This window comes from Aotus nancymaae, unplaced genomic scaffold (genome assembly GCF_030222135.1).
Source record: "Aotus nancymaae isolate 86718 unplaced genomic scaffold, 86718_ANA_hifiasm-v0.15.2.pri h1tg000010l, whole genome shotgun sequence".
Taxonomy (NCBI): Eukaryota; Metazoa; Chordata; class Mammalia; order Primates; family Aotidae; genus Aotus; species Aotus nancymaae.
In genome coordinates, this window is record NW_026988421.1 from 6,361,396 (window position 1) to 6,374,243 (window position 12,848).

General features: G+C 49.2%; 1 protein-coding gene across 1 annotated transcript in view; it reads left to right on the forward strand.

The window, feature by feature from the left end:
* Positions 1-12,848, forward strand: part of FAM53B (family with sequence similarity 53 member B) — an 82,583-nt gene that overhangs the window by 11,739 nt on the left and 57,996 nt on the right. Inside the window, exon 3 of the mRNA XM_012453395.3 lies at positions 11,737-12,509. Coding sequence (XP_012308818.1) covers positions 11,737-12,509 — 773 coding nt within the window. The remainder of the gene's footprint in view (positions 1-11,736; positions 12,510-12,848) is intronic.

The window sequence follows — 12,848 nt, forward strand, 5'->3', positions numbered from 1 at the left end:
ATAGCTCAGAAGCCTGCCTCTTTGCTTGCTTCCTGGACAGCCTCACCTTTGAGCTTCCTACCTGTGTCATGCCTGGGAAAGAGAGAGAGGCCCTGGCATGCCTAATCCCTCAACCCAGCCTAGACTTTCACTGTCAACTGGGCCAGACCAGTAAACTGGGTTGTGGAGACATTGGTCTTTATTTCAAGGCTGTTCAAGGCTTTCTGATCTTTGCACTGTGTAAGTTATAACAAGGTGGAAGTCTGGTGGGTTTGTGATGAGAGAGAGAGAGAGAGATGCCCTTGTAGGGGCAGGTTTTGAGGCCCAGGTACCCAGGCAGAGACCCCGGGGAAGGGAGGTGTCGGGGGAAAAGCCCAGCTGACCCAGGAGAGTCTGTCAGAGGCTGCAGAGCCCAGCAACCTGCTTCCTGCCGAGGAGGTCATGGTTTCCAGGAGGGACTGTGTTGAGTCTCCAGACTCCTGTTTACAGAGTGGCTCTTCAGGATGTGCTGGCTGGGTGCCAATGCCTCCATCCTAGGCTCTTCTTCTCTTCAGCAGGGTCCTGTCTTCCTTCTGCTCTGTGGGACAATGCCAGGACACTGCCAGGCAGCAGAGGGAGGAGCAGGGAGCCTTTGGGGGTCTTTGGAGACTTCTTGTTCTCGTCTGCTGCTCTCTCTCCCATGGGCCTCATCTTTCTGTTGCTCAGCCCCTCCCTGATTCAGGAAAACCCTGCCCTGCGTGACCATGCATCGCTGAGTGACCATTGCATTGCCTTTGCATTTTCATGGCTTGCTGTCATAGATACGACTTGAGCGCCTGCTGTGTGTCAGACACCTGCTGAGGGAGAGAGTGGATCAGACCCTGCCCCTTCCCTCAAGGAGATTTCTGTCTGATGGAGAAGAAAGATCAATAACAGTGAATTCCACACAGCTTAGGCCAGCGTCCATGAGTGTGGAGGCCCTTGAGCTATGGGGATACCGCCCTGTCTTCCTGGCTAGGTTTCCTCAGCTTGCAAGTTGTGGGGATTTAAGGAGACGGCCACACACAGCACACATCCTCCCTCCTGCCTCTGTCCCTTTCCTGCACTTGCTGGTGGGGGTCAGCAGTCAAGGGCCTCACCCTGTCCACTCTGTCTAGTGGAAGCTCGGGTTACCTCTCCAGCCCTCCCTGTGCTCCATGAACTGGGAGTGCACCCCAGGCAGCGAGATTACATCTCAGGTGGCCTGTTTTTATTTTATTTTATATGTACTTATTTTGAGACGGGGTCTCACTCTGTTGCCAGACTGGAGTGCAGTGGTGCGATTTCAGCTCAATGTAACCTCCAACTCTCGGGTTCAAGCTATTCTCCTGCCTCAGCCTTCCAAGTAGCTGGGACTACAGGCACATGCCCCCATGCCCAGTTATTTTTGGTAGTTTTAGTAGAGACAGGGTTTCACCGTGTTGGCTAGGATAGTCTTGATCTCCTGACCTTGTGACCCGCCCGCCTCGGCCTCCCAGAGTGCTGGGATTACAGGCGTGAGCCACCATGCCCGGTGTGCCTGCTTTTCAACAGTGGGGAAGAGAATACTCTGAGGGGCTGGCTGGACTTTTCAAGAGGGTTTTGGGTCCTTCCAGTGCTGGACAATGCTGTGCAAAGATAAAACACCAAATTATCATAATCACCAACCCTGCAGCCTGTCTCCTGAAGATAAAGGACTCCTGTTCTGGTGCTGAGCAGTGGAATTCTCCCAGGAGAGCTGGGGACAGTTGGCCCTCTGACTCAGGATTTTTTCCTCCTGAGCCCCCATGCCACAGTCCTCACTGGAAGTCAGTATGAGTTCAAATTTCACAAATGTTCTGCAGAAAATCTGTGCAAGTGCGTTAGGGCAAGGAGCACAGCATCCTGATAGCTTCTTAAAATGTCACCCTTTCAAGTAGCTCAGCCTCCTCTGCACCTACTTAGATAAAACACGTAACTAATATAATTGAGTGCTCACAACAATGCCTTATTATTTATTTATTTATTTATTTTTGAGACAGAGTCTCACTCTGTTGCCTAGGCTAGAGTGCAATGGCACAATCTTGACTCACTGCAACCTTTGCCTCCTGGGTTGAAGCGATTCTCTAGCCTCAGTCTCCCGAGTAGCTGTAATTACTGGCATCTGCCACTGTGCCCAGCGAATTTTTGTATTTGCAGTAGAGACGGGGTTTCACAATGTTGGTCAGGCTGGTCTGGAACTTTTGACCTCAGGTGATCCACCCACCTCGGCCTCCCAAAGTGTTGGGATTACAGGTGTGAGCCACCGCGCCTGGCCTATGCTTTTTTTGTTTTCTTTAAAGCGCTTCACGTCCTGTGATTGCAAGCTGGATACCAGGCCCCTCCCCACTCCTGTCCCCCACCCCAGTTTAGGAACTTGATACAGAGAAGTGGTTTTGTGCTTTTCAGTGTGGAAGAGAGAACAAAGCCAGCATGAAGTGTGGATGGGAGAAGCAGAGAGGGTGGAGCTGAGTGCTGCCCAGCCGGCCCTACACAGGGCTGAGTGCCTCTTATGATGGTGTCAGCTCAGCCCCCGCCACAGGGATCCTGGCAGCAGAGGCTGTTTGGACTCTGGGCCTCCTTTCTCATCTCCCAGAGCATCCCCAGCCCACCTTCTTTGCTAAAGTGGAATTCCCTCTGCAAAGCTTCCTGGGAAAGAGCCATTTATATGACTGGGTCTTGTGCTCTCAACACAGGAAAGAAACATGGGTCAGGTGGCATCTCCGTGGTGCATCCCACCCACCGGTCAGCTGGCTGGGCGTTGGAGCCAGCCCTTGCTCCTGGTTCTCATTTCTAGTGGGTAAAAGAGGGGCCCGGGCTGTGGCAGAGTGGCATCCTGTGTGGGGAGGGGCGGAGCCGCACGCGCACCCAGTCCAGGCTCTCTCCAGATCTTCTGCCATTTGCAGTGGGGAACCCGGGGTCACACGCGTACTAGTTTGATCTTTTTTGGTGAAACAGGGCAAGTGGAGTGAGCGCCGTCTCCATTCACCCCCCTTGGCTAATTGCAGCCATTCAGTGCATTTGAATTGTAGGGACAATGGACACCACACATTCCATTTTCCTCACCACTCAGGCGAGGAGGGGACCTGGAAATCACATACTATGTGAGAAAGCGAAGGCAATAGCAATTATCTTAAAAAGGCTACTCGGAAAAGTCTTGTAAATACAAGTCAATGGACAGAGAACAAAACAATTCATATGCTAAAAAAAATTGGATGGAAACCCATAATTACTTTAGGAGTTATGGTAATAAATTATTTATTAATGTAAATTATTTCACAGGCAAAGAACATAGAGGAAACTTGAGCAGAAGGATCATACATTATGTATAAAAAGGAATTGTAAAAATATTATAGCAGCCCTCCTTGTGCCGCTCCAGTTCAGGTTTGTCAGCATTTTAATTATAAGCCCTTACTTTCAGGGTTTAATTACTTGGCTGTTAAAGTCTGCTCTGTACATAAAAGGGTTGTTCCCTGGGGCACTCTCTGGATTAATTTCTACAGGGTAAACCAGTTGGCTGTGTTGAGCTGGGGAGGACTAAGAGATTTTGCTTTGAGATTTGGTAGCTTTTGGTCTTTAAACTCGGCCACTATTTGTCGGGGAAAGTGGAAAATGATTGCACCTTGCAGGAAAAGGTGGCCTTCAGAGCTTGAGTGGTTTTGATTTCTTAGAACAAATAAACAAATGAATGAATCAAAATGAATGATGGCAATAACCAAATCAGAGCTTCTCAGGCCCAATTACTGGTCTCTGCCACTTCTTGTGTTTTTCAGAGATAGTCATTTTGAATGTGATCGTTGGGCCAGGTCCTCCGGTAAGAGACTGCTTGGTAACCAGTGTATGCTAGAACGAGATTTGTTTTCATTGAGAAAACATTACATCCATATATAAGTATGTGTGTGTATATATGTATATATATTATTTTTAAAGATTTGCTTTATTATTAGTTTATTTTTGTTATGGTCATCTGCGTGATTTTTAAAAATATCTAAAATTGTTTGTTCATCAACATAGGATGTTTAAATTCTTCCTTGTACCATTCATTGGTTTCAGACAGTGTTTCTGTAATAAAGCACAGAATGGAAGTAGATGTAAAATGTGATTGGCACATGGTAGTGTTGCCAGTGACAAGTGAAATCAGAGCTTCCTGGGGCTGCCGTCTCGCCCAGGTTGGGCTGACTTGATGGGGAGGGGACCACAGTAGTGCCAGAGGGACAGGGAATGGCCACTGCCAGCCTGTCTGAGTGCCATGCCTTCCACATGGAGAGATGGTCATGTTAGGCAGCCTGGCCCAACTGCAAGAGTATGACCTTGGGGCTGCAGACTAGGTTGATGTCTGGGCTCCGCCATTTGCTGGATGTGTGTCTATGCAGGAGATGTGACATTTTTCTGAAGCCCAGTTTCCCCATCAGATGGGCATTGCTGTGACAACCCATGAGATGAGTCTCGTCCTTGGGATGCACACTCATTCTCTTTCTCAGCTTCAGCAAGGACCCTGTTGGAGTGTTAGCTGATTAGCAGTGAATATGCATTTATTGACAGTTTCGTGAAAAGCTCTGTCTGCCATCAGTTCCCTCGTCTGTGTAATGGTGGCTGGCTTTGCTGTACACATCAGTTGAGAGATGCATCACCAGCAGCTGCCTGTTTCACATGCTCTGTGCACACCCACAGTCAGGATGGAAATCCAGAGGAGATGGAGCACACTGACCTTGTTGTCCCTTCGGAGTTCTTGTTGCCATTGCAAATACTAGCTGCTCCCAGTGCATTTATGAGTGCCTGTGGGAGCTGGGGGTGTAGATGGTGAGACTGAGGCCCCTGTTCCCAGTGCCCCATCTGCTGTGGCTTTTAACCTTGAGGATCCCACTGGGCATTTTTTGTAAGAGCAGAGACTTCCCAGAAGCAGTGGCAGCTGCCATGGGCCACCCCAACTCTGTTGGTAAGGGCAGGGCCCTGATAATGGCTCTGAACCCTAATCTTTGTCCTTAGCAGCCTCTCTGTCACCTCCCAGAGGCCTGCAGACCCGCCTTCCTGCTTCCTTGGATGTGGGGCCTGATGGAACATCCTAATCCCTCGTTCCTTCTGTCTTGTGTGAGGAACTCGGTGTCCTGTGTTGCTGTCCCTGAACCCAAGACACAGCTGCCATTTTATAGTCCATCCCAGGTGAGTGGGCAGGACCTGAAGCTGAGGCCTGGCAGGCAGAGCCCGAGGACCTTTTCTTCCTGACACAGTCTCAGTTGAGTCTCCTTCTGGTAATATAGGCAAAGAGACTCTCCAGGGAGCCAGAGGCTCTAAAGTCCATATAGAAACAGATGACACCATCGTGGGGGAGTTCATGTCATTTCCCTGCCTGTGTCCTCCCAGCCCCATGTTCTTTTCATAAGATCAGTTTAGCAAAACCACCTTCAGAAAGATACCTCGGCTTGATTTTACCATTGAAGGATTGGTGAGCTTGTCCCCAAACCAAGCATCGAATCTTTGTGTGAGGCTGAGTTAGCACAACCCAACCCACAGGGCAGGGGAGAGAGATTGTCAGCACAAGTAGATAGGTGTGAAATCTAAGAATGAGTCAGCTGGTCGGGATCTGACAGCAGGCTTGCTAATCGGGGCATTTCGTTTCTTGGTCTCTACATGAGGTGCTTAACCTTTTCTGAAAACCACATTCTGCTGTACTTACGTGACTATGAGGCACCACTGAAAACAGCACAGAGCTCTCCAGGGTTATAAAGCTCCTCTTTCTTTTGAATATATGAAGGCTTACAGACCCCCAAGAATCTGGGCCTCGGGAATTTTCCTTCACATGTAAGGGTAGAAATGGAAATAAGAAGATTTGAGGTCAGATGTTCCTCTAAGTGTTTTTCTTGCTTCTAGCTCTAGGATCTGTGCACTCAGCAGTCCTCTGCCCTTCTTAGTCACACGGTGGCAGGACCAGAGTCTTGCAAGTGCGAATTTGGGGATTTGGGTCCTTGTCTCTGCGTATGTAGGCATCTCCTTCTCCTGTTCTTTGTGGCATAATCAAAAGTCAGAAACTGCAAGCTCAGACATCGAACCTCAGCTTTGGAAGAGACCTCGGTCACCTAGTCTGTCCAAGACTGAGAGAGAACTGGGCCCCAGGACACTTTGTGGCTCACCTTCCCATCTGCAGGCAAAGCCCCGTGTGTGTTTATGCTACACACAAATATACATGCTGTCACATATGTATCATTTCAGACTTGTGAAGATATGCTCAGTGGGGACATGGAGAAGCTTTGTATGTCCTAAAAGCTAAAGCAACAGGTGCAGCACAGGACTGAACGGGCTGGTGCCATACTTTCAGGCTGTGGGGCATCGCGCCCTGCTCAGGGCTCCCAGGGGCTTGGTGTCAGGCTGCAGGTGGATGGGGATCCCCTCTGCCTGGCTTTGGGACACAGCTGATGGGCCATAGTGTGTTCTCAGGGAGCAAGTGGGAGGCTTCACACTCATCCTGTTCACAGGAGTTGAGTTAGCCTCTCAGGCCTTTGCTAGTGGCTCTCTATCAAGAGCATGTTGTGTAGCTTGAGAAGGAAGTCCTGAAGGTCCCCATCCTGTCCTGTGAAACCTCTAAGTTCTACTCTCCATATTTCTACTTCCTGTAATTGGCCTAAACCAAAACATAAACACCAACTTTCAATGATGTTATGAATTCAAATTTGTAGAGACCAGAATTGTCAACCCTCCTGAAGCTTCTGGGCAATGGTGCTGGATGGCCCCAGTGGCCGCCATTCTGACGGATGTTTGAGAACTCAGGTCTCCATGTCGTCTGCATTCCAATGCCTACCCAGAGAGATTCTGATTTACCAAGTCAGATATGGGGCCTAGAAATCTGCATTTTAACAAACAGCCCCAAAGGATGCTCCTGTAGATGGCCTAGAACCCACATGTTGAGAAATTCTAGTGCAGAGAAGCCAGGTTACCACTCCAGCTGGATTCCACAGAGGCTGGTACCCAGTTGCAGCTGTAGTTGAGTCAAGCCTCAGCTAGGAGAGCGTTTCCAATACTGTTAATTATCCTCGTGATGACTGCTGTTTTTGAGAGCCTACTCTATACCCTGTACGAGATGCCTGTTTAATTCTCATAATAGCTATGAGGGTAAGTAACTTACAGAGCTGAGGTCTGAACCCAGGCCCTTGCCCTTTCCACTACACCAAGTGACTGTTGCTCAGTAGACTCCTACGTCCATGGCCATTGTGACTTCAAAGAGTTATAGTTGTTTGTGCAGAAGTGATATTGAATGGGGGGGTGGGCACCCCGTATCCTCTTCTCAGAGGCCTACCAAGACCCTTTGTATAGTGTGACGTCAGGGCCTAGCGGTTGGGGCAGTTTGCCATTAAAAATTAGCTTCTATTCCTGTTTCTTTTGTCTGGTGATCTGACCCAATAAATTGCCTTCTGTTCCCTGAGCGAATGGCGAAAACATAGGGCTAAACATAGCCTCGATTGTTTTTACTTTTCTCATATTGTACTTCTCAAAGCGATAAAGATAGAAACAATTAATCTGCCCGCAGGCTGCACAAGTGGCCACCTGGCTGGTGTTGATACACAGTAGCAGTGCTTTACATTTCCAGAGTGTCTTAGACATGACTCTGCCAGCCCATCTCCTGGCTGAGTCGCACATGGCCACATGGCCCAGGTGGGGCAGATGGTTCAGGGCACAGCCCAGGTTGGACTTACCTGGCCAAGGAAGACTCACCTTTGCCAAGGACAAAAGACACATGAGTCCAAGGGAACGCCACATCCTCTTGTAGCTTTTATTTCAGTTTACAATCCGGTCCTTCATCCGTGCACCAGACTCAGGTCTGCTGTGTGCCCCGCTCTGTGCTGGGCACCGGGGAGCCTCACTGGGACTGTGCTTGAGAGTCTGTGGCTTAGGAGGAGAAGTAGATGTGTAAGCAGATCAGTAATTACAGTTCAGGTGCACAGAGCTAGGAGAAGGTGTATCTTCAGGGGAGCTTTGAGTTGGCTTTTTAAATGAGGAGACCGTCTTGGTGAAAGGAGGATAAAGGCAGGAAAATAACATTCCAGGCCTTTGCAAAGGTGTGGGTGAGTGAAAGAGCTGATGTTTGCGGGAAGCTGCACTTCCCTTCACAGTTAAAAACTGACTGAATCCTCCCTCCTACAAAGAAATCTTATATATTAGGCCATAGAGGCTTACTCTGTAACACAGAATGAGTAGGTCCTGTAGGAATTCATCGTCCAGCTCTGATGTCCTGGGTTTTGATAGTTCCCTCAAGGCCCCGCAAGTGGGACTTCCGGCCTTTCTGCATATAGATCTTACCCGTGCTCACTCCTGCAGTACAGTTATTAAACTTTAGTTTTATAAAGAATCACTGGTGTGTAAGAATTACTCTTTTGGGTTTTCTACACAAAGCTGGCGGGAGGAGGTGTACTTTGTGGGCTGGTTCAGGAATTCTTCAAGGATGAATTTGATGCTGTATGATTCTTTTGTGACCTTCACTGTCATAGGAGGTTTGATACCTGGAGCGTAGGGTTTGTTGAGGGGAACAATGAGGATATGGGCCCAGGTGGCAATCTGAAACGCTTGCCTTCTTTCCCGGAAGCAGCGGGTAACAGCTGAAGGGAATGGGCCACGGTAGGTACTAGGTGGGGGCTTCAGAAAGTTCTCTAGAGGCAGTGAGGAGATAGGACTGGAGTAGGGAGGCCCTGAGGAGTCCCTTCAAGAAGCACCAAGATCGCCGGATGGCCGTGGGAATGGAAGGGCACTAGCAGATGAGAGAGAGGGTGTGTTCCTGTTTACCTGGCTCCTAATTCCCCTTTCTTCTCATGATTTCCCTAGAGGTGGGGAAAATTCCAGGCCAGTGGCACAAAAATGGAAGAGAAGATGGTATCCTCTGAGAGTGGGATTAACTCCTTTTTATCCCAGGTTTCCCCGAGACCTGACGGAGACACAGTCTGTAGCACGCCTCGGGCTCCGTGAGCGCCGGCCACCCTCGCTGCTCCGTGCCAAGCCCGTTGGTTTCCTCCTCAGTCGGCCACATTCCTGCCCCATCTGGTGTCTCAGTGCCTTGTCCCAAAAGAGAAGTTAGTGGCCAGCGTTTTTGTACGGCAACTTCCTGAACACCCAGAGGAGCCAACCCAGAGGAGGGCGGGCTGTAGGCCCCCACCCCGACCCTGGCTCACTTCCTGAGTTAAGCAAGGGCACAGCACCCGTGGGCTGGTGCCCCCCCCACCCCCCACGTATTTGGTAATACATTTCGTCTCATAGAACATTTGGAGACTATAGAAAAACTAAAGAGAAAAGGTAAATTAACCAGCTGTCTGCCAATCCGCTATTAACATTTTGGTTTATTTCCTTCCTAGCACAACATACACATTTTGCTAAGTAGGAATCACACCATCTATATAGTTCTATATCCTGTTTCTTTACGCTTAGCTTTATATTACTAGCATTTCCCCACGTCGTTTAATATTCTTTGAAACTCTGCTTCTTCATGCTCCGTGTTATTCCTTGGTAATTGTTTTAACCAGCCCCGTGCTGTAAGATGTTTGAATTATGTTTACCATTTTGCTATCACTCATCATTTTGATGAATGTAATCACACATACATCTTCACTTGTTTTCTTTTAAGTCAGATAACTGGGGTAGTTGTGACTCTGTCAACAAGAGTTTACATTTCCTTTAATTTTACTTTATAGTTGGTCATGGTGACTCACTCCTGTAATCCCAGCACTTTGGGAGGCCAGGGTGGGCGGATCACTTGAGACCGAGAGTTTGAGACCAGCCTGGCTAACATGGTAAAACCCCATGTCTATAAAAAATAAAAAGAATTAGCTGGGTGTGTGGTACATGCCTGTAATCCCAGCTACTCAGGAGGGTGAGGCACCAGAATAGCTTGAATCTGGGAGGTGGAGGTTGCAGTAAGCTGAAATCATGCCACTGCACTCCAGCCTGGACGACAGAGCCAGGTCCTGTCTCAAAAAAAATTTTTTATATTAGTTTATTGAACTTTCAGCTGCTGACTAGTGTCAAGCTGAAACTGATTTAACAGAATGGTGAATACCCAAAGGAAGTGGTTTCCTTGGGTGCTGAAGCATATTTGAATATCCTAATGCAACTTTCAGGAAGGTACTTTGGATGATTTTTGGAGGAGCAGATATCGAGACCTGCCATGGTCAGGGCCTGGGAAATCTCAGAGATGAGATGAACAGTGTATGATGAATGAATCGATGTTTAGCGACAGTCCTGCTTTGTTGCAGCCGGCTTGCCTGGGCTTTTGTCTCCCTCCTGCATCTCCAGCTTCTGAGGTGCTCCGTGAACACAGCCTCTGGACAGTTTCTTCCCGTGTTCCCTGCCAGGGTCCCAGCCCCTCAATCCTTATCTCATGACCTTGGCAGGATGCCCAAGAAGAAGGAGTACCACTGTTAGCTCTGCCTTGGCTTTTACTCTGGGCTCCTGGCCCTCCCTTTGTAGTATAGAAAAGGGCCTGTGCTCTGGGGCCTGACTAACCTGGGTGTACATCCTGTCAGGTATTAGCCGTGTGGCCTTGGGCTAGTTGCTCAATGTCCCCCAAGCCTCAGTCTCCCGATCTGGTCCATGATTGTACCTGCACACAGGGTGCTGTGTAGACACAGCCCAGGGTAAATGCTCAGTAAGTGATCTGCATTGCTCTGAGACCCGGCGTGCATTTAAATACCTACCGAGTAGCATTGCAGGTTTCACTTCTATTCTCTTGACTGGCTCAAGCCATCCACATGTGCATGGTTTGTAAATATATATAGGTTCGAGGAAATAGTGCTAACAAGTTGTTCCCTGACAGCACGGCATATCTCCTAACTTTGCTTTTCTACTATAAACTTGAATACAGGAACTATGTCAAATTTATCTTTGCATCTCTTAAAATTCCCAGCATGGTTTGCCTGATTCCATAGTAGAAAAACAATATCTAGTTCTTGAATATTTCACAGAAATAAAGGTTCAAGTGCAAATGTAGCATTTCATGTAGCTTATTTATTCATGTATTCAAGTAAAGACCTGAATACATAAGTTTAAGTGGTGCCCTTAAGTCTGTGAAGCCCAAGACTTGTCCTTACAGATTTTAATTGCTTTAAGTGAAAAATCAAGTGAACACAGAGAAAGCGCTGTGATTGGCAGCCATTGATGAGGTTGGTGTTGACCATTTTGGTGGAAGTGACCTGAATCACTACAAGCTCCAGCTTCTCTTCTCAGCAAAGGCTTTAAAGATGGAATTCGGGTGAACTAACCTGGCAGTGCCCCAGCCGTCTTGTGTTGAGAGACATTTTTGGTTGTGGTCTTCTGCCAGGGCATCAAGTCCCAGTCCTGAGAGCTGCAGAGAACCTAGTGGCACTTAACACATGTCTTGTCCTGACTCTTTTGCCAGCCAGGGCAGGGTTCAGGGCGATTCGGTTTCCCATCCATAAGATGAGAAGGCATTTTGGATGAAAATGTGCTTTGGATTCTCCTGAGAGGCAGTGTGGTACACTGGAAAGAAAACCCTGTCAGAAGTCCCGGGGGTATATCTGGATTCTAGGCCCTGCTCTGCTTCCACTTTCAACTCAAAGCCTTGGGATTCACTTCCTGTCTCTGAGCCTCAGTTTCTCATCTGTAAAATGAGGTTGGACTGGATGGTTTCTAGGGGCCTTTTGGCTCTTAAGATGCTATGTTTGAAATGGGCCGTTGGTGTGGAGATAATAGAGGGCTGGAGTGAAGGCCTTCTCAAATTCTGTTTTCTCCTTGTCATTTATGAACCAGAAAATGACAGATGGCGAGACCTGGACAGGAAATGCCCTCTTCAGATTGACCAACCGAGCACCAGCATCTGGGAATGCCTGCCTGAAAAGGACAGCTCACTGTGGCACCGGGAGGGAGTGACCGCCTGTGCTGTGACCAGTCTGATCAAAGACCTCAGCATCAGTGACCACAACGGGAACCCCTCAGCACCCCCTAGCAAGCGCCAGTGCCGCTCACTGTCCTTCTCCGATGAGATGTCCAGCTGCCGGACATCATGGAGGCCCTTGGGCTCCAAAGTCTGGACTCCTGTGGAAAAGAGACGCTGCTACAGCGGGGGCAGCGTCCAGCGCTATTCCAACGGCTTCAGCACCATGCAGAGGAGCTCCAGCTTCAGCCTCCCTTCCCGGGCCAACGTGCTCTCCTCCCCCTGTGACCAGGCAGGACTCCACCACCGATTTGGAGGGCCGCACTGCCAAGGGGTGCCAGGTTCAGCCCCCTGTGGACAGGCAGGTGACACCTGGAGCCCTGACCCGTACCGCGTGGGAGGGGGCCGGCTGGACCTGCAGCGGTCCCTCTCTTGCTCACATGAGCAGTTTTCCTTCGTGGAATACTGTCCTCCCTCAGCCAGCAGTACACCTGCCTCAACGCCAGAGCTGGCGAGACGCTCCAGCGGCCTTTCCCGCAGCCGCTCCCAGCCGTGTGTCCTTAATGACAAGAAGGTCGGTGTTAAAAGGCGGCGCCCTGAAGAAGTTCAGGAGCAGAGGCCTTCTCTAGACCTTGCCAAGATGGCACAGGTAAGAGTCCTGGCAGCCTGGAGTCACCTTGGTGCTCACTGGAGCCTCTGCTGGTTCTGGGCCATCCTAGACAAGCGTAGAACTCTGGTTTCCGAAATACCCAGGAGTCAGTTAATTTCTTTGTGTTTTAAACCTGTTCAAAGAAAGCTTATTTCCAGTTTGTTTTTAAAACATGTTTTTTTCTATTTACAACCAAATATTCCCTTTCACTGTGAGCACAGTGCTAGGGGTACAAGGGCAGGCAGATGGTGAGAGGCGGGGCGTTGGTGGGCAGACTCGGGGACCAAACACTGGGAATCCCCTCTGGCCCTTCACTGGAGCCGTTTCTCCCAGGAAGCC